Genomic DNA, 22252 nt, shown 5'->3' on the forward strand with positions numbered 1-22252 from the left:
GTAGTGAAAGTGGAAGACAGATCAGAAAACACATGTTTATTGTTATTCATCACAGCACCAGAAAAATGGTTGTATGCTTTACAATATACAGTATTTATTCATACTCAATTGCTTGTTCATACTACATATTTACAATTTTACAAATAAAAAGAGACAAGAAAAACATCTGTCAGTACCTTCTGGCAAACTTGTTTAGCACCAATCATTGAAGTATACCTGAGTAGTGAGTAGCATGTCATTCCTCCTCTGTGCCCTTGATTTACCATGAAAAACTATGGAACACCTAATCATAATTACTACATTCCACTCCTTTTCATTTATTCAACATATAAACTACAGTCAACACTATTGCAGCATTGCATCAGAGAACGCCATTCTCTCTCACATACTATATAGTTACTGTATATGGACAAAGGTTTTAGGTTTTAGCACCACCAAGTTTTTTGCACCATACTGTACACTACTTGGCTTGTTACAGGCTACATAATTGGAATGATAATGAGGGTTCTGTTGCATGATCTCATTATTGAGCTGATGCTGAACAAGCCCCAAGCATACTTTGGGAAAACCTTGAATCTTATCCGTGTATTTAATTGTCAAAATTAGAAACTGTATCCACTTTAATTATCATGTCCCTGGGCTTATGTTCATAATTTGAATGTTTGAGAGGTATATTAATTCGTTAACATTACTGATTTGATCCTGGTGATTTTAACAAACTAAAATGTAATCCCCTCACACTCAAGTATGCAGTCGAGGGAAAATCTCCCTCTGACGTAGATAAAAAGAAATAGTGATGAAATAATCTACTGAAGTTTTTGTGTGTGTTGGAAGGGTCTCATCTCTCCCTGGTTTACATCAGAGGCCTTGCTCAAGACCTGATCCACGCTGACCCATGTTAAACTGTGTTTTATTCAAGCTGGCACACAGTTTTACACATAAGTGTCTGACAGAAAACTACAGATCAAACACAGGCTGCACCAAACCCAAAGCCTGGCAGTCTTAAGTTCTTAATTCTGAGCTCTTACGTGCTTACAGACAGGGTTTCAAGTTAATGAGAAGAATTTAATATCCTATAAACCACCCATCTCTAGACCAGTCAGACTGAGTCACAAGACTTTATTTTTGGAGACATTAAAAGCCCTGTCATAAACAAAAGTAGTGTGGGAGAATGATGTTTGCACTAGGAATTACACCTAAAGTCTTCTTGGAGGATCAAAGCACTCCGCTATCATGTTAAATATTACTCAGTTGAATTGAGTCCAAAATATTACATAAGACTTTTCTGAAAGAGGTCTCAATAATTTTAATGCTGTTAACTGTGCAACATGGGATAATCTTTAGGACCAGCTGAATGACTTCAGGTGATTCAAGCACTAAAGAAACAGAACAGGAGAGAACAAAATGGCTATGGACAGAGCTCTGGTGGTCTGCTGTCTTTTTCATTCCTAAAACCATGACTCAACAACAATTCTAATCCCCTGCCAACAGCCTCTCCCAATGTCTGACTCCCCAATGTGCTCGTCTCTCCCTCACTCCACGGTGGATTTAATGAGGTATCCGTTAAAGGTGATGTAGATGTCGACGTCGTCGCTGTAGACGGCGTTCTCCCTCTCCCGTTTGTACAGGCGGACCCAAACCTCATCGTTGAGCGCCAGCTCCAGCATCAGGCTCTGACTCTGCATGATAGAGCGCTCGCTGGGCTGCGCGTATACGATGGCACGCTCCTGGTCGTTCTGCATTATGTGCAGGTATGTCTCCTTGAAGTTCCAGGTGTGGATGTTGACGTTGAAGAAGTAGATCCCTGGGGTGTAGCAGTAGAACTTCCCCTTGAACATGTTAAATTGGCCGTGGAGGTTGACAAACTCCGTGTCAAACACCAGGGCCTGGTAGTATTCCAGACTGTGGAGGGATTTGCGGCGGCCAACGGAGAAGGCGGAATGCTGAGTCTTGCAGGGGTCGCCCGGAGGGCCTGCCTGGCCATTAGTGCCTTTAGGGCCCATGGGCCCCATGGAGCCCGCAGGGCCCTCCTCTCCGGCTTTACCTGGTGTCCCTCTATCACCTCGGTCGCCCTTGTCACCTGTGGGGCATGACAGGAAACATAACGTATTGTGCACATGACTTCAGAAATGGACAAGAAAGGTTTCTGCACGACAATGACAATGTGAACAAAAAATAATAATAAAGTCTGATTAGTCAGGTAAGGAAGGAAGGAAGTTTGTCTTGGACACATACAATACTGTTAAAAAATACAAAATGACACATTGTGTTATTTTCCGTCTGTTATATTTTATGCTTTTTTACTCACATGCTGTACAGCAGTTTGGTCAACTCTGGTTGACTTGACTTGACATTGACCACATGAACCCTAGCTTACCTATACAGGGCATGTCATAATAGGCTAACATTAAGCAAAAAAAACAGGCAAACATTCAGCAAAAAGAACAGATCTACAATCTATTTGACATAGAAGTAAACTTAAGTAAAGTAAAGTAAACGTTTTAATGGAAAAGGTCACAGGTTTGATCCCTGAAACAACAAAAGCAAATCAATCTGAATGAGAGCATCAGTAACATGGCTAAAAGCAAGCGTCCTAAAACTCCACATAAAAAACATTCTATGGAATTTCGCTGACGCATCAGACTCCTCTAAAATTGTTTTCCATTTCAGCAAATGATCCCTGTGGTTTACTTCTCAAATTCCTTTTCTCCACAATTTGACATTTTTTCTACATTATTCAGAAAACCACCAGTATGCTACCCCCCTTCCCCACCCTCCCTGTCAGGCTCTGTAACCTGCCTACCCTTCCTTGCAGACACAAAAGAAACATACCAATTGATTTGTTATTTCTTCTGCCACATAAACACATTCAGGGCCAAATCAAACCTAATCTAAGAGAGCAGCAGACGTTTTAACATCAGGAAGGGGGAGAGTCTCTTAGTCTTGGCCCTGAACCTACTGCATTAGGAAAAATAAACAGCTCTGAGGAGAGTGCAACCCTCTAGGACAGCAGTATTAGACCACTGAATCGCACTGAATCCAAGGCACAGCTCCAGCACCAATTTGTCTGTCAAGAATCCAGACGTCTCGTACTTTTTGTAAACCTTGTGGAAACGTAGACCTGACCTGACCTTTCATTTAAAGTTGTGATGGGATCTGAAAGCTGCCAAAAGTTTCTTTTCCATCTGCAAGTGAAAACGACATGACCTAATATACTCCAAAGTGCAACTCCATGGCTGTGACCATGATATACGGCCATAAATAATATTCCAAAGATAACTTCCAGTAGTTTCCAAAACAAGGCCACAAAAGCATGAGTTTCTTTGAAGCACAAGTGACTGACTATATGTTCAGTCTAGCCATCGCTATACAATTTTCCAGCCCAATGCAGTTTCAATGACTTGAACATTTTTATGGCAATGAGACTAAATATTTACAAGTCCTGCTAGCAGCTCCTAGAGATCTTGCTGCTCCTAATTCCATCTCCTAAACTCACTCCAGGTACTAGTGTTGGATGGACAAATGTCAGGGTAGCCTACCCAGTAAACATATGTGCAATTACAACATTTAGCGGGTGGGTGTCACTATAGGAAAGGGCATGGGGTCACCAAAATCATTAGGGTTCCTCCTTAAATCTGACTATTCGATTATGAGATGTCTTATGTGCAAAACTGACATTTTTAGGTTAGCATTAGAGGATAAAAATCAGTAGGGTTTAGGGGTGTGCCGATACACTAATTTCACGAAACGATACGATATTTGGCTCACAACTTCGATACGATTTCGATACGATACGATACGCACTTTTTTATTATGAAAATATATGGGGGAGAAAAAAGCAAATGCAAACAAATAATTCTGTTTTTGCATTATTCAGATATTGCAAACTTGTAGCTTTTCAGCTACAATAGCCGTTTTGAATCCAAATAGGGCAATAGTGTGACACCTGACCCCAAAAAAACAACATGTTGTCACCCTTTTCACCTCGGGGCTGTTTGCATGCCTGATTATTATTATTGTAAAAAAAAAAAAAAAAATCCAAAACGATACATATCGCCACGAAAATGTATCGCGATATATCGCGGGACGATATATCGGCACACCCCTAGTAGGGTTCATCCTCCAGGTATCATAAATGCAAAGTTTCATGGTTCAATCCAGCCATTAGATTATGATACATATTGGTGCTAGAGGAAAGGTCATGGGGTCAGCTAAATCAGTATGGTTCATCTTTTGGGGAAGCATGACGGACGGACGGACGGACGGACGGACAGACAGACAGATATGACCATCCTTAGAATCGCAACCTGAAATTCTGGGTTTAAGAATGGACCTACAGTATAAGCACTTTTTCAATGTCACTGTGTTCACTCTGCTCCTACTACGGGAAGCACCATACAATACCTTTGAGGATGGTCATGTTGATGAAGGTGCGGACCTCGGGCATCTCGCTGAGGCCTGCCATGGGTGCCTGGGCCCCGCTGCCCTCTGCTGGCTCCATGTGGTCACAGCAGCGTCTGCAGACAGCTGGGGCTGCACCAGGGGGAGACACTGAATCCACCAGGGAGGGGAGGGAGAGAAGGACAGGGAGCAGGAGAATTACATCATCCAACATGGCTGCACCTGTGAAGAGAAAACAGTCAGAACAAGAGAGGAAATGGCAAAGCAGACAGACCCTCAGGGGAGACTGACATGATTTGAACCTGTCACGCTTAGGAATTCACACAGCCGCCTTAACACAGTAAAATCCAGTTTTTATTTCATTCAGGGTCTGTCTGACTTAAATGGCACCGCCCCCTCAGCCAAAAGTACACCTTGCGTATGTCACTGATCACATGACCTCTATCAATTATCCAGTTCTAGGCAATATAGAAGGGGGGGGGTACTTTTTTCTTATTTCCACACAACAGCTCTAAGGTGTATTAAAGACATAGTTCAATGTTGAAAATGAGCGGTATTCCCCTTTAAGCCACGAAACAATCCATGATCTACGCAAGTTGATTGGTTGAGGGCAATCACATGGTTATATGCACGGTTAGTACATTTATGTTTATAGATGGTTGTGTGAGGTTCATATTAGGGTTGAATCTGGGGAGGGGGTTCAGAGCACCCGATGTATTAATGTTTCTTTACTGATCCACTACCATTCAGAAAATCCCAGAGATGGATACTGGGGCATAGAGCAATACAGCTGCATCGCTATGTATCTGATGCTGCCCAAACAGAAATTATTTATTTATTCATTTGATTCTGAACACAGAGTCCAACTAACTAAATACAAATGACTATTAAACCCTGTTCTCCATGTCAGCTGTAGTTCAACGGAGACATACTACAGCTGGTTTAATCAGGGATTCATTTAGACCTGGGATTTCCCCAGGACCACCACAGTAAATAACCACAATCAAACACCATCCGTCCACAGCACTTTCCAGCCTTTTCACTCACACAGGCACAGAACAGGGATGAATTAACTAGTAACAGGTGCACCTAGTTTGTCTTTGTTGTGACTAATGCTGGCCCGTGGCCAACTCACTGCTACAGTGGAGCAACATCTGTTAGCAGCCATGGAGGATATTAAACATAGCTGTACCTGAAAGGCATAATGTTGAGACGGCAAAAGGAAATAGCTTGCAGTTCATGTTTATCATGAGGCAGGTAATAGAATAAAAATATACAAAGGTTTCTCCTTTGGATATTCTGAAGGCCACACAAATGTCCACAGTACAACTCTATGTAGGCAATACCTTAAGCAGACTGGGTTCATTTCTAGATGTTGTGTACAAAAGCGTGTTACTGAAACAGGATGTGAATGTGAGTTAAAACTAGGAGGCAGTGAACTCATCTGGGAATATCCCTCTTTATTGCTCGTGTATCCTTAACCACAGCAATGGGAAGAAAAAACAAAACAATATGGGTGTTTGGTCAATGAGGTCATGGTATATTAAAGACAGTCCTGTCTGCAGGAGAAATAAAAATAATTATCAGTTCACATGCTAATATATATAATAATATATAATAAGTGATTAAATTATACACATACCAAAGACATTTTAATTTCAAGGACCCTGTAAGGTTTTGTGGTGGTGGAGGACCTTACAAACAGGATGGAAAGCATGATTGAGCTGTACAGCTAAGTGTAGAATGACAGGCCAGGCAGAGATGGTTTCAGAGTGGTGCCATTTACTGATTAACACCATTTACCAAAGCATTCACTCATGACAGAGGCAACAGCTCATTACGCACACATACACCACCCACTTCCCCCAGCTGGTACATATAACCCCCAGACTACACCATCACCTCCATAACTGAGGCCACTGGCACATTCCCCCTCTCTAATACCCCCTTCAAGAGCAACATCTACAGACACTCAATTACCAGTTACAAATACAATGCCAATACAAAATTACCAGTTACAAATACAATGCCAAAACAAATCAAAACATATGTCTAATCCGCTAAAGAAATACCAAACAAAAACCCAAATCAACATAACCCCTCTAACCACCCCTCTCTCTTCTCTGGCCCCTTGGTACAGCCTGACAAGTTAATTGCCAGGCTTAACACCCTGATGGACATCAGCTGGGTCTTGAAGCTGCCATCTCCTAGGTGTGTCCTCCCCTGAAACCCCTGTCTGCAGACCTCAAAGAGAGGCTGATAGGTAGGATGCCCACAATAACCATACAATATAACATACTGGTAACTCAATAACCCAAATAAACTTAATGTATTAGCATGTCTTGTCAATCACAACAGTCAATGTGTAAGTCTGTTTTTCACCTTAGTGAGGGGGGTGTTCTTCAGCTCCCGCTATACCCCCAGCTTGATACGCCTTAGGCCACGGACTCCCATTTCATAAAATGGGAATCTCTGGGACCCCAATCTACACTGTAAAATCCTAACTCAGAGAGTGTACTAATCCATTTCTACACTCTGAGTTTTATAGACCCGTAACTCCTCAAGTACCCCTGGGGGTCCCCGGACGCCAGTTTGAGAACCACTGACGCATACTACTCCATTTTCAACATCTGTTAACACCACAGAAGTCAAATAAGGTGACATTTCAGGGTGTTGACAGTCTTTGGTTGATGTGTCTCACATCAAACAAAGATTGTTGAATTTCACACTCCATTGCAATGAATGGAATGTTATCCTTTAGATATCTAGTATCTATGCACTGTATGCAGATGCCCAAATGCCCTTGAAGTCAATTCCCCAAACAATGGGAAAAAAGGAAGTGTGGAGGAATCTGGGTGGCTGAGCCAGATAAAACATTTACTAGCCCTAAGTAAGGAGAGAAGAGCCCAGTGGGATGGAAACATAGCTGAGGGGAATGAGTTCTTCATGCAATAGAAAAAGCTGATGTCTATATGGCCTGGCTATCCAATCACAGCTGCATCGGGCCGTTTAACCACATGAGTCCCTATTCTCAGGGGCGAACATTTAGTGAAAACAGCAGACCTACAAGCTCACAACGCGTTGCAACACGACACGTTGTGAGCTTGTACATTGTGTGTGTGTGTGTGTGTGTGTGTGTGTGTGTGTATATATATATATATATATATATTGATATATATTGATATATATTGATATATATTGATATATATATATATAGTAAGCCCAATATCTCCAATGTCTAAGTGTGGATTCCCTCATGGATGAGAAGTAGATGTTTGGTCTCCTGCGTGGGTCTGAATCCCGGGTGTTATAGTTACAATTACCTTGCAATTACCTCTCTGGCAGGAGAGGACATAAAACGTATGGACCGTAGCTGTCTAACCCTATTACAATGACAGAACCCATGGGCCCATAAAGGCGCCGTAACAGGCCCACTAAAACTAGCAGTCATGTCATCCAAAAACACAGAAGTACAGAAAATTACAAGAATATCTATCAGCGGTGTAAAGGATAATAAATCACTCTTAGAATTACCCTTCAAATATGCCATAAATTAAGCCACTTAGCGCATAACGTTTAGACACCACAGAGCAGTGGTGCCAAGGGTCTGACTTCTGAAGAGTCGATTCCAAAGAAAACTGTGCCTGTAGGATTTTTTGCTCTGGATTTACACTACTGATTCAACTAATCGAAGTCTCCCCCCTCCTATCAATGTTTCATTAATCAGTACTAGCCTGTGATTTTCCAAACAATTCCTCTTGGGAGGGGGTTAGGCTTTTATGAATTCTTAAAGCTGTATTACTTGAGGAAGCATGCATGTACTATGCACTATTCTGTATATTGTGGAATAAATGTGTCTCAGACTGTTAGTTAAACCCTTACTGTATTCATTATGTGTACTAAGCTGTGCAACAAGCTATCTTTCACAAACTATGTGAGCATGAATGTGTGGTGTGGTGGTCCAGTATAGTAAAATGCCTGTGGTTCAAGGAGATAAGCTGCACGAAGGCACCCACTGGTGCATGGGTTTGTTTTTGTGTGTGTGCGTGCGTGCGTGTGCAGCCCTTGTTCAAATGCTGTTCAATCAAGACACAATTAAATTGCTAGTGGAAATATGTGACTACTGTTGCTGCTGTTTGCTCTGATAACTTGAGGATTTCCAGAGCACTACAAATAAAATAATGTCCTTATGTTATTGTATGGAGACATTGCCCATTCACTGCCTTTGATACTACCCATATACAGGTATATGGCTGTATACTACTTGCTCTGTATCTGCAGAGGTGGGCTGTGGACAGTTCAGAAACCTGCTTATTATATTTACATCATCAGTGGGAATTCCAAGCTAATGGAAACTACTTTTTCTTCCTGGCAAATTAGCATGCTGAAATAGAAGCAATTGTTCTTGCATCAATACAAATTTAAAATGAAACATTTAAATATTGTTTTAATTAATACAGATGATGTCATTGGTAGGCTTATAGTAGAATTAGTGAGGATCAATTACGATAAGATATGGTTGAAAATGGGTTATGTTACCATGATTTTCAAGGATATAGTTGGACTGATGGTCCATTGTGGAACCTTGGGCCGTCAACCTTTACTTTATAGAGTGCAGTCAGAAGACAGGCCTTGATAGCCACAGCGTTGATATACTGAATGTAATAGATAAGAACTTCAGAATTCTCCAGGCGCTCAACCGAGCGCTTGTTTGCATGCAGACTTAGATGTGGAGCGAATTGCCTTCGTGATATATCAGGTCGTATTGTTTTAATATCATTAATTTGCTGTTCTTTTATTCACATAGTATAGAGGGAATCTCCCTTGTTTGTCAATAAAGATGCCTTGCGCATGTAAAAGGTAATTTCTGTGTATGTCGTCTATAAACTGGACTTTAGGGTTTATTGAACCAAGAGTGACAGGTCTGTCACGGCACATCAGCTGGTGACCCCGACCGTGACCCTGTCCAGTCCAGACGACCGCTGGATCCATAAGATCCAAATAACAATTCGCCCATACACTATGTGCTACAATTCCTTGGGGCCCCAGGAAGGGTACACGCGGTGCTATATGTGAATTGTATTATACCAAATTTAGGTCAATTATTAAAGACAATGTGTAAATATGATTGCATACACGTGAAGTCACCACTGAACAGCAGATTGAATGACCTTTGTGTTTAATACTTAGGCTCTGTACTTCCTATACCCCATGATGTCCTGTTAGCGTGGCTGGGTGGACCGAGTTGATCCTCCCAGCAACTGTCTCTGTATATGTTTATGAGACCACCGGAGACACCCCGACGTTTTTTTTTACACGGATGTTTAACTATCAGCTGTTACTATCAGTTATTTGTCTTTATTTATATATATATTCATGTCAAGGCCTCTAGAATAACCCACGATTCAACTTGGGTGTTCGAGCAATGCATGGCTATATATATAAATATATGGATTTATTTTTGTTGTACCTCGAAATACCACTTTTTCACGCTTTGGTTTTCGGTGCGGGTGAAATTATCTAATATTAGTTTTACACTAGATGTAGGGGGTTTGTCTGTGTGCCTGCATGAATATATCCTTACAATTGTCATAATGATCTAATAGTTTACTGAGACACTACACTGTTTCTCTGTATTCTGTGGTCCAATAGTTTACTGAGACACCACACTGTTTCTCTGTATTCTATGATCCTATAGTTTACTGAGACACCACACTGTTTCTCTGTATTCTATGATCCTATAGTTTACTGAGACACTACACTGTTTCTCTGTATTCTATGATCCTATAGTTTACTGAGACACCACACTGTTTCTCTGTATTCTATGATCCTATAGTTTACTGAGACACTACACTGTCTCTCTGTATTCTATGACCCTATAGTTTACTGACACACTACACTGGTTGAGTTTGCACGGCTCTCTATTCAGCTAACCACGCCGGGTCCATAAGAGAAGATAGCGTGCAGCCTAAGTTGTCTCGTCATATGTCGTTGTTTGTATATGTTTGTTTGTTTGTTTTGTCTTGTATCGACCGAGTGAAGGTTTAGACTTAAAGTGGAGTCTTGAAAAAAATGGACACTGCGACCGAGTGAAGGTTTAGACTTAAAGTGGAGTCTTGAAAAAAATGGACACTGCGACCGAGTGAAGGTTTAGACTTAAAGTGGAGTCTTGAAAAAAATGGACACTGCGACCGAGTGAAGGTTTAGACTTAAAGTGGAGTCTTGAAAAAAATGGACACTGCGACCGAGTGAAGGTTTAGACTTAAAGTGGAGTCTTGAAAAAAATGGACACTGCGACCGAGTGAAGGTTTAGACTTAAAGTGGAGTCTTGAAAAAAATGGACACTGCGACCGAGTGAAGGTTTAGACTTAAAGTGGAGTCTTGAAAAAAATGTACACTGCGACCGAGTGAAGGTTTAGACTTAAAGTGGAGTCTTGAAAAAAAATATACACTGCGACCGAGGTGCAATATTATACTGTTAAGGCTTGTAGTGAAGCTTTAAAAAAGAAAACCACCCCCCCCCCCCCCCCAAAAAAAAAAAAAAAAAAAAAAAAAAAACTGTGTCTTTATATGTAATTATGTATGTTATATGTATGTCATCCGAATGAATGAAGGTCTCTGTAAGTCCTGTTTGTTTGTTTTGTTTATTAAGGAGCATCCACTAGTCTCCACCTTAGTGGAGGCAATTCTTCCTGAGGTCCAGGTTTGTGCTTAAGTACAGTCTTGAGGTATTGTTACTTTAAAAAGCCCTTACAGCTATCTGTATTTTTACTTCCACTGCATACATCTCAGAGGCAGACAGTGTGCTTCTGCCCCTGCAAAACACCTTGAGAACGTTGGTAACTGTTTACTTTGAAGTGGTAGATAATTGCTGCAGAACCACTTCAGCCCTGCATACAGCTCAGCCATTTGGAAATTGCCGATCTACAAGCTCACAAGCTATTTCATCTCAAGCACTTCGTGCTTGTGGATCTGCTATTTTCAAAGGGAAACTTGTGCATGTTAAATCTGAGAAATTGTGAATGGGGACAGGCTGCCTATTACTGTAAACACTTCTCACGTTGGTGTCTCACTCCACTCCGATACCATTTTTTGTTTTTGGTACTTTGACCCAAGTACATGTCAGTGGATAGTGTAATCTGCTCCGTAAGCATTTTGTTTAGAGATTTTGTCCTGCTTAGGAATTTAAACAAGGAAGATAACCGCCTGCACGGGGTTCAGTGGTGGAAGCCAAGGTCACGAAGTACATTTACTCAAGTGTTCTACTTGAGTACATTTTGAGGGTCCCATTTTGTATCTCACTAGAGTGGTTCCAGTTTTCAATACTTTTACTTCTACTTAAGTGTACATTTCAGAAGCCGACATTGTACATTTACTCCAGTATGATTACTGGAAACCGTGGCTGTTTAGGCTAGCTCAATAGTGACTCATTGTGCTAGTAGAATCTGCTATTGTTGTTAGAGTTATGAACAGTCTGAAATACGCTATAACTATGATTCGTAATCCCAGAAATTAAGGACACAGATAACTAGGGAGTGGTAGCCCTTAGATTAAAAGATTGGAGTCAGTTATTTTGGAAAATGGAAAAAGAGGAAAAAAAGCGAGGAGAGAAATATGATGTTCAAATAAATTAGTTTCTTCAGAGAATTCTGCAAAAAAAAAAAAAAAAAAAGAAAAAAAAAGCTTCCATACAGTAAGTGAGTCACTCCCCTCAGAGAGAGAGAGAGAGAGAGAGAGCCTGGCGCAGCACTATAGAAAAAAAGGGGGGACCCTGTGAACTGATCAGATCTTATATGCAGAAATAATGTACTGTGACCAAACTAAGCGTTATCCGTAATAATTGTATCAATTTGTAGATCTGCTATTTTCGTTAAATTTTATGCACAGTCTGCAATATGTTGTATACCTATGATTTGTATAATCCCAAAAACCAACAGTTTACTTTCTTAGAAGTGACCAGACCAGAAACACCATGCAAGTGCACTAAGGTGACTAAATGATTGTTGACTCTGAACTGAATATCAGTAAAAAAAAAATATATATAATAATAATAAAGAGAAAAGCCAATTTGACCGTGTGGTTAAGTAAGTAGAGTGTAAGTGTAAAATAAATAGGTTATATTTAAAATAAGTAATAATAATTATTATTATTATTATAATAATTTTAAGAATGTAACAGTGGACAGAAAGCCCAAACGCTTCTATGTATTGTTACATTAGTATATCTATATTTTTTTGTTATTACAACTATCTCAGACTTTAGAAATGGGTTGGTTTCACATTCGAGGACTGCAACACTGGTTGGCGGACGGTCATTTCTTTCTATGAACTGGAAACATGCAGTGGAAGGCCCTATAATTCTGTCTGATCGACATGCTGAGGCAGAGGGGCACCAACATTGCAAACTGCAGTGTTCACGAGACTCACTTCCGATGACACCTATGGCATCCAGAGAGCAAGCCTTGGGAAAGCTTGCGTGACTTTTGACAAACTTTTATCTGTTACAGACACTGGAACTACTATGCCATGGAGAAGGACACACTTTCTAAGCAAGAAGTGGGAATATCTGAAGCAAGGTTGACTTACTGCTAATCGTTGTTGTTGGGGCCTCGACATGTGTAAACAAATACATTTTCTATCGCTCTGGGTGGGACACAATAAAAAGAAAAATATATATATTCTTTTTTACAAATAACATACACTAGAGAGGAGACAAACATGATACTTATTAGAGATTAAGTGGAATTTAAAACAAATGTATTTCTGCTTTAACAAACAAACAATTAGTTGCACTAATATATTATAGAGTAAACCTGATTTTGACTCGCATAGATTAAAGTTTCAAAAGATCACATAATAATATTTCACCAGTAGTAATATAATATTACATCTGATGTATAGTGACATCATAGACTAAAATAACTATAATAGCTTAATCAGAGAAAACAACCAAATTGAAGTGAAACTGTTGTAATGTGTAGTGTTAAATAGAATGCCACAATCAAACTATATATATATTCAAATTAAACTAAATTATACAGGCCAATGTCAAATTAGTTAACTGAACGGAAACATGCTGTGTGCGTGTTGGCTCTTTTTGTGCTCTGGCTTGATTTGATTCACATACAGCGAAGTGAGGTGTTTGTGTGCGTTGGTTTCTCTGAAACAGGTCATGGGTTGCAGAAGAGAATTGTACAATTTTGTACAGCCCGAGAATAATGTCAATTGACCTGTGCATAAAGCACAGGAAAGTTGTTTTGTTGTGTTTCCAATTACATTTTGTGTATGGTATGTGTTGTTGTGTATGTCAAAAAAGGTAAAGGAGGGTGGCACCCTGGCCTCTGCACATTCCTATGCTGTGTGCCCTGCCGGGTGTCAGGTCAAGGAGGGAAATAATATGATAGAGATCAAAGACTCACCATCAAACCCCCACCCAATTTTTTTCCAATTTTTTTTTTAGATAAAGGAGGGACACTACACATTTAATTTGAGTAGTACCAATATCACTCTCAGCCAGACAGGAACATACCATTGTTTCATGGGGTACATCTATGCTGCCCAAGGCCACTGAACGACCCCAGAATACATATTAATTTTGATAGTAATGTTGGGGGACATAATCTGATCGTAGCGATCTCCCTGGCAGCTTTAGGCACATTAAATATAGGCTGAGGTTAGGGGGTAGGCTCCCCAATCCTTGGCCTAAACAGGCGGCAGCGGGGTCGCAAGGCTCCCAGAGCACGTTAAAGACAATGTATAGTGCTGGGGAGAGACTGAAGGGCCCCCGTGTTCTGTCAAGGATGAATCAACATCCTAGCTGTGTCTCCGTCTAGTCGGTGTGCCGACTGCCGCTCTCTCCTAGGGTTGGCAGCACATGGTGCGTGGATGACAGTCCACACCTAACCGGACGGGAGTGCGAGACTCACCGGTTACAGGCAAGGCGGGTGAAAACGGTTAATATTCTGGTTCCCGTAGCCAAGCGGGGCCAGGACAAGACCGTCGGTTTCCTGCCTGGGGCGCCAACCACGCCTACGGGTAAGGGATCGCTATCGACTGGGTCACCCGCCGGTCGGATCGCAAAAAGCATTAATTCCATGGCGTGCTCCCCGACAGGAGGCGGGTGTGGTCGCTGCGTTCGGCTCAATGTACAGTCAGGCCATCACAAGCTGAAAGCGACCGCCGGAGTGCTACAGTTACTAAGCGAGTGATGCTCCTGTGATCGGTGGGCTTTGAAAAGAAGACGCCGGGAAGCAGGAGACTTGAACTCTCTATCCAGGGTGACCTGGGTGTAGACCTCAAGTGGAAAGGGGTCTAGCCTGGGACTGCGCCCCGGTGGGGAGGTTCGAAAGACTTAAGTGGTCTTGCCCTTTGCAAATGGCAAGCGATAAGAGAGCAGTGACAGAGTGATCCCAATACACACCACAGAAACATTATATTGCCACCTGGGCCCCCATGCTGAACTTGACGAAGAACACCCCTGCACGATATCTACGCCCCGACTTTCGACCTCAAGGAGGGTACGGATCTGACTGGCGCTTGGGGGTTGGGGCCCCTGTGTATAATACGGGGGGCTCCGGTCTCAGGCCCCAGGAGGGTACGGACCCGGGGGGCTCGGGAGTGGGACCTCCGCCTCTTAGCTCATTCAGTGCCAAGTACATTCGTTAATGGCACTGGATGGGTTGGGGGGGGGGCCTAGTCTTGGGCTCTGTCGGAACCTCCTCCTCCGGGCTCGGAAAAGTGACCACCTCAACCAGAGGAATTGGAGAAGAAACCAAAAATGCACACAGAGAACTAGATATTGATTTTTTTTATTTTTTTTTATATATATATATATATACACATGTTAGAATAGTTGCTTGTAAAGGAAAACTCAGTGGGAATGCCCCACTGAGGGACCCTAAGTCTAGCAATGCGATATGGAATCAAATGATGTAATTGTCCCCAATAAGAGCTCATGTCCAGATGGTAGGTTTGGGACTGCCCCAGCCTAGTTCAGAGTTTCCCCTTCAAAGAAAAGGGTTTTCCTCGGCTCACATGACTCAAAAAGAGAAAAATGGGACCTGATTTTTTAAACATGCAATATGTTATGCTAGATGATAATTGCTATAAAGTACTGTTTAGATTTTAATCTTGTGTTGTTGTGGGTACTAAATTCGTACCCAAGGAGGGCTTGATGGTCCATTGTGGAACCTTGGGCCGTCAACCTTTACTTTATAGAGTGCAGTCAGAAGACAGGCCTTGATAGCCACAGCGTTGATATACTGAATGTAATAGATAAGAACTTCAGAATTCTCCAGGCGCTCAACCGAGCGCTTGTTTGCATGCAGACTTAGATGTGGAGCGAATTGCCTTCGTGATATATCAGGTCGTATTGTTTTAATATCATTAATTTGCTGTTCTTTTATTCACATAGTATAGAGGGAATCTCCCTTGTTTGTCAATAAAGATGCCTTGCGCATGTAAAAGGTAATTTCTGTGTATGTCGTCTATAAACTGGACTTTAGGGTTTATTGAACCAAGAGTGACAGGTCTGTCACGGCACAGGCCCCTGTGTATAATACGGGGGGCTCCGGTCTCAGGCCCCAGGAGGGTACGGACCCGGGGGGCTCGGGAGTGGGACCTCCGCCTCTTAGCTCATTCAGTGCCAAGTACATTCGTTAATGGCACTGGATGGGTTGGGGGGGGGGCCTAGTCTTGGGCTCTGTCGGAACCTCCTCCTCCGGGCTCGGAAAAGTGACCACCTCAACCAGAGGAATTGGAGAAGAAACCAAAAATGCACACAGAGAACTAGATATTGATTTTTTTTATTTTTTTTTATATATATATATATATACACATGTTAGAATAGTTGCTTGTAAAGGAAAACTCAGTGGGAATGCCCCACTGAGGGACCCTAAGTCTAGCAATGCGATATGGAATCAAATGATGTAATTGTCCCCAATAAGAGCTCATGTCCAGATGGTAGGTTTGGGACTGCCCCAGCCTAGTTCAGAGTTTCCCCTTCAAAGAAAAGGGTTTTCCTCGGCTCACATGACTCAAAAAGAGAAAAATGGGACCTGATTTTTTAAACATGCAATATGTTATGCTAGATGATAATTGCTATAAAGTACTGTTTAGATTTTAATCTTGTGTTGTTGTGGGTACTAAATTCGTACCCAAGGAGGGCTTGATGGTCCATTGTGGAACCTTGGGCCGTCAACCTTTACTTTATAGAGTGCAGTCAGAAGACAGGCCTTGATAGCCACAGCGTTGATATACTGAATGTAATAGATAAGAACTTCAGAATTCTCCAGGCGCTCAACCGAGCGCTTGTTTGCATGCAGACTTAGATGTGGAGCGAATTGCCTTCGTGATATATCAGGTCGTATTGTTTTAATATCATTAATTTGCTGTTCTTTTATTCACATAGTATAGAGGGAATCTCCCTTGTTTGTCAATAAAGATGCCTTGCGCATGTAAAAGGTAATTTCTGTGTATGTCGTCTATAAACTGGACTTTAGGGTTTATTGAACCAAGAGTGACAGGTCTGTCACGGCACAGGCCCCTGTGTATAATACGGGGGGCTCCGGTCTCAGGCCCCAGGAGGGTACGGACCCGGGGGGCTCGGGAGTGGGACCTCCGCCTCTTAGCTCATTCAGTGCCAAGTACATTCGTTAATGCGCTTGTTTAATTTGTCAATAAAGATGCCTTGCGCATGTAAAAGGTAATTTCTGTGTATGTCGTCTATAAACTGGACTTTAGGGTTTATTGAACCAAGAGTGACAGGTCTGTCACGGCACATCAGGACTCAAACTGGAAAACCCCCCCCCCAAAATCTGTGAAATAGCTTAATTTGAGGATAAGTGAAGCAACATCTTGAAGACCATAGTCACAGCCCAATTAAATGTATGATCATTAAAATTGTGATTACAAAAAAGCAGATGTCACATTCACATTTGAAAAACACCTATAAAAATACTAGCTGAAGAAAATAGGTGCAGATAACTTGAGGTTTGATTGATTGCTTGATTGATTGATTGCTTGATTGATTGATTGATTGGTTGAATATTTAGAAATGTGCAGAAAAAAACACATGAAAGTACATTTTAAATACAAGGTCAACTAAATAGGATTGAAAAGCCCATGAAAGCCTAATGGCTTGTTTCAAATGGGGTCCCCATAGTAGTCATTCACACACGAATGAGCTGACATGATCTTTGATCTATCAGTGCCCTTGAGCAAGGCAGACTAGTTCGGAATCGGCTTCATTTATATTTCGTTGCACGCCGGTGTCGCGACACGGGCGCAACAAAGGCGAGCGTCTGCTCAAGAGAACTGAGGTCTACTAAGTTGTCCCTACATGGATAGGCTACAGGTTTAAAAAGTAGGCAACTCACATTTTTTACTTAATTAAAAGTATCAATACTGCAATGAATCTAGAAATACTCTGTTACAATTAAAAGTCCAGAATTAAAAATGTACTTGAGTAAAGTAGGCTACTGTACCAAAAGTAGAAAGTAGCCTAGTTCAAAGTTCAAAATGTATACAAAATCTTTTGAAAATAGCAGATCTACAAGCTTACAAGTGTCACATCTGAGCATTGTGAGCTTGTAGATCTGCTATTTTCAAATGGCCGAAAAATATATATTGCTGAAGTGGTGTGTTTTGTGATAATAAACTAAATCTACAAAGTAACTAGTAAGTTACTAAAGCTGTCAAATAATTGTAGTGGAGTAAAACGTAGAATATTTGACTTTGAGATGTATGTGGAGACATTGTACTTAAGTACAGTACTTGAGTTAATGTAGGCTACCTACTTAGTTACTTTACACCACTGGGTAAAACAAACGGAAAAACAAACAAACAACTACAAAAAAAACCTAAACAATATGCATTCAGAGACGAGTAGGCTACCATGCACCATTATAGCGGTCATACAATTAGCCTAACTAGCGTCTGGAACGCATAGCAGCTCACTGATTCATACCGGCCGGTGTATAATGGAACACTAACTTCAACGCTATTATTATCAATCATTATAATGCCGGTGTGACTGTCGTTCATGCATTTGCATCATCGGTGCAAGAACTATTTTAAACGGCAAAGAGATTTACGATTGAATTAACCTCACCTTGTTCACGACTTTGCAACCACTTCAGACGGTTGATGCGCACAGTTTGGAAGACAATTCCTGAGTCAGCCTCTTTCTCTCTCTCTCTCACTCACTCCCTCTCTCTCTCTCTCTCTCTCTCTCTCTCTCTCTCTCTCTCTCGCTCTCCCCCAACTCTCCCACTTTCTCTTTGTAGCTGGAAGTGTGCTCGTGGTGCATGCGTAAATTGTATCCCTTTGACCCCGTAATATTTTCTCAATAAATTATTTGATCAAACCCAAATCTCTCAACTTCCCAAGCACAAAACAAAAGTAACATTGTCAAACAACCCAGTTGGCTCAGTCCATTCAGTTTCCAGCAGACTCTGCCTAGGAATGAAATGCTGGCAGCAAAACGTTTCTCCATCAATTTGTCCCTGAAACCTACTGTAGCATGACATTTATACTGTAGCTTAATTGTGAGAGAAAACACTGTGACATGCAAGGGTCATTGAAAGGAGATAAAGTCATAACTCATTGAAATTCCATAATGTCAGAGCTCCTTGTAAAACGAAACATCACTCAGAATGGATTGGAACATGTAATCTGTAGACGTGACTTTTGAGAAATCTGTTATAGTTGCATTCTAAATGACTTTACTCTCCAAGTACATCCTCAAAATGCACTCATACAAGAGAGAGAGAGAGAGAGAGGGGGAGAGGGAGGGAGGGAGAGAGAGACAGACAGACAGACAGACAGACAGACAGACAGACAGACAGACAGACAGACAGACAGACAGACAGACAGACAGACAGACAGAGAGACAAAGAGACAAAGAGAGTGAGAAAGAGAGAGAAGGGGGGGGGGGGTCTAGAGACAACAAACAGGGGTCATGCTCTGGTTGGAGGGTCTGTGACATACACATACTCATGGTCATTGCCCCCTCCAGTAATGTATTTCCGCTCTGCTGGATTCCTCACGTCCATCCTTCATGTCACCCATCTGTTGCAGCTGCAGAGATATAATAGAGAGGAAAGAGACTAGAGGGTCAAGGAGAGAGAGAGAGCGAGAGAGCGGAGAGAGAGAGAGAGAGAGAGAGAGAGAGAGAGAGAGAGAGAGAGAAGAAAGGGAGTAAGAGAGAGATAAATGGATGGATGCCATATAGGGAATGTGGATGGTGTGTGTGTGTGTGTGTGTGTGTGTGTGTGTGTGTGTGTGTGTGTGTGTGTGTGTGTGTGTGTGTGTGTGTGTGTGTGTGTGTGTGTGTGTGTGTGTGTGTGTGTGTGTGTGTGTGTGTGTGCGCGCACGCGAGAGAGAGGGAGATGTAGGGTAGGTAATGAAATATGGGCAATTTGTAGTGTAAATTACCCACTACTTACTTACTTACTGTAGTGGAAAATACAAGCAGGTGTTCTGATCAGAAGAGATTTGAGGACTTGCTGTTTACCAGGAAAATAAATAAATGTTTTTCCACTTTCACAATCATGTTTAGTATTGTAGAGCAAGAGAGTCAGATAATGAAGGGGGAACACAGTGTACAAGCTAGAGTGGAAAAGAGATATCGTTGCCGTCGGACAGAAACCTTGCATCTAAATCTTTCAACTTTTTATGCTTTCTCGTAAATTAATGGCCTACTTCATCATACGAGAGTGTCGCACCAATGTAGTGAAAATAACAGATCTACAAGCTCACAACGTGTCGCAATGCGACGCTTTGTGAGCTTGTAGATCAGATATTTTCACTATTTTAAAATGTTTTTAAAATAACAATAAAAAAGTAACAGTTTTGGACATACAAGGTTTCCGCCTGACTGCAACGATACACAAGTGTGAGACTGGGTGAGAGATGAGGAGAGCGAAAAGAGGGAAGAATACAGAAGAATGTAAAAGAAAGGGCCTCAGAGAGTATACGACAGTGTCCTGAGTGTTAATGTAACTCTCAGTTAGCCTACTCTGAATAATTCAGTTTTAAATTAACACTGAGGATCTTTTGCAGAGAGAGAGAGAGAGAGAGAGAGAGTTAGAGAGAGAGAGAGAGAGAGAGAGAGAGAGAGAGAGAGAGAGAGAGAGAGAGAGAGAGAGATTTGTATAGCTTGTATAGTTGTATAGTTTCTTAAGATTGTCAAGTTGCAATGTAACACAGCTCTGTACATACATTGTTTTGTTTTGTTCTGGCAATGTAAACGTATGTTTTCTCATGCCAATAAAGCTCCTTTGAATTGAATTGAGAGAGAGAGAGAGAGAGAGAGAGAGAGGCTGCACCTTATGTTGTGGACTATGAGGAGAGCTAGTGCTGCAGGGAGAAATGGGAGCAGTCAGGTTGGATACAGTCAGGTTGTTAGGACAGAGGGGACAATGCAACTTGGACCTACAGCTTGTATCACAGAAAGGTTGTTTATCCTGTGGGGGGATGTAGTTTTAGCTTCACCCAGCAGATGGCTGTTCGGATGGTCATGATGAGCGCTCAGATGGGAGCTGTTAGGGGTTAAGTGTCTTACTCAATAACACTTCGATATATAGACCGGGATCGGGAGTTGAACCAGTGACCTCCTGCTTACCAGATGGCCTATCTAACCACTTAGCAACAGCCACTCCTGGTATACCATATTTACAGAAGCCTGGTATACCATATAAATAAGCATTCTTACTGTTGTCTCCCAAAGCTATATAGAAAACTGAGAGCTCAGTCTTCCACAGTGTGAGCTGGCCAGCCTTGGCATGTGCACTGATACTCTTGAAGCGGGAACATTAATTATTACTTGTTGCCTGAGTTTATCCAACTGTATTTTTTAATACCACCCAGGTGATGTTTCGAGCCTGGTAGCTCTTCCTCAGACAACAGATATTTTGTTTATCAGATGCCCATAGCCTTATGTAATAATATATTAGAGGTTTGACCTGCACCCCCAGTATCGATTTGATACACACTCTACTATCTGTACTGATTCACGCTTATCTGCGTTAACATATAGATATGTTTGTGACACCATTATATGCTGAAGGATACAGAATGCCACTGTATTAATGCAGAATACAGAACAGAACATCATGTTTCTTACTTGTGCTTATTAATATCCCACCGTGCTTCTTTCTTTATCTGTTATGACTCACCCATCTTCTGGTCGCGTAATGTGACTTACACTAATATATTATCATATATATTATGTATATATGTGTGTTTAATAAAGTTCAGAACATGTCGTGTGACACTATCCTGTTGTCGTCTTGTTCTCCAAGGCGGTTCATGCTTGCTTGCTTGCTTATGGGTAATTCAACTGAATGACCAGCCACCACCTCTCAGTCTCTACAGGGGTGGACTGCCTGCTCTGCATATAAAAAGAAATCAGGTCAGCTGAAAAGCAACTCCACCAGAGTCGTACGCCTACCAAGTCAAATAGAAGCACAGTCCAAGCTCTAACTTTCCCTTTCAGGGAAACACTGTCCAGGCTGGTTCTCAGCCCTTCCCTTAAGTGACACATACTGTAGGGCCCATAGGTCCTCTGTCACATACATCTTGGTCTGACTGAATCCACCGGCTTCTGTCACCACAGACTCACAGAGACAAGTACATAAAGAGGTGAAGGCAGTTAACGAGCGATAGGAGTGTCTCATTGTTTCACCAGACAACCACTACCTAACACCATCTCCTAATCAGTAAATTAAGAAGAGAACAGAAAGCAGAGAAGAAGAAAGACAATAGCAGCCTACTACATAACCCCTCCAACCCAAACCAGCGCACACGGACGGACGGACGGACGGACGGACGGACGGACGGACGGACGGACG

At 41.8% G+C, this 22252-nt stretch overlaps 1 protein-coding gene across 1 annotated transcript; it reads right to left on the bottom strand.

Annotated features, from left to right (window-relative positions):
- Positions 1 to 21: 21 nt before the first annotated feature.
- c1qtnf6a (C1q and TNF related 6a) lies at positions 22 to 18567 on the bottom strand. Its single transcript, XM_080446332.1, has 3 exons — positions 18511 to 18567; positions 4405 to 4623; positions 22 to 2080 (listed from the first exon to the last, which is right to left on the bottom strand). The coding sequence occupies exons 2-3, from the start codon at positions 4613 to 4615 to the stop codon at positions 1533 to 1535; spliced, it is 759 nt and encodes a 252-aa protein (XP_080302458.1). The 5' UTR covers positions 4616 to 4623; positions 18511 to 18567; the 3' UTR covers positions 22 to 1532.
- Positions 18568 to 22252: the final 3685 nt, after the last annotated feature.

This window comes from Gymnoscopelus braueri (genome assembly GCF_963280865.1).
Source record: "Gymnoscopelus braueri genome assembly, chromosome: 13".
NCBI lineage: Eukaryota > Metazoa > Chordata > Actinopteri > Myctophiformes > Myctophidae > Gymnoscopelus > Gymnoscopelus braueri.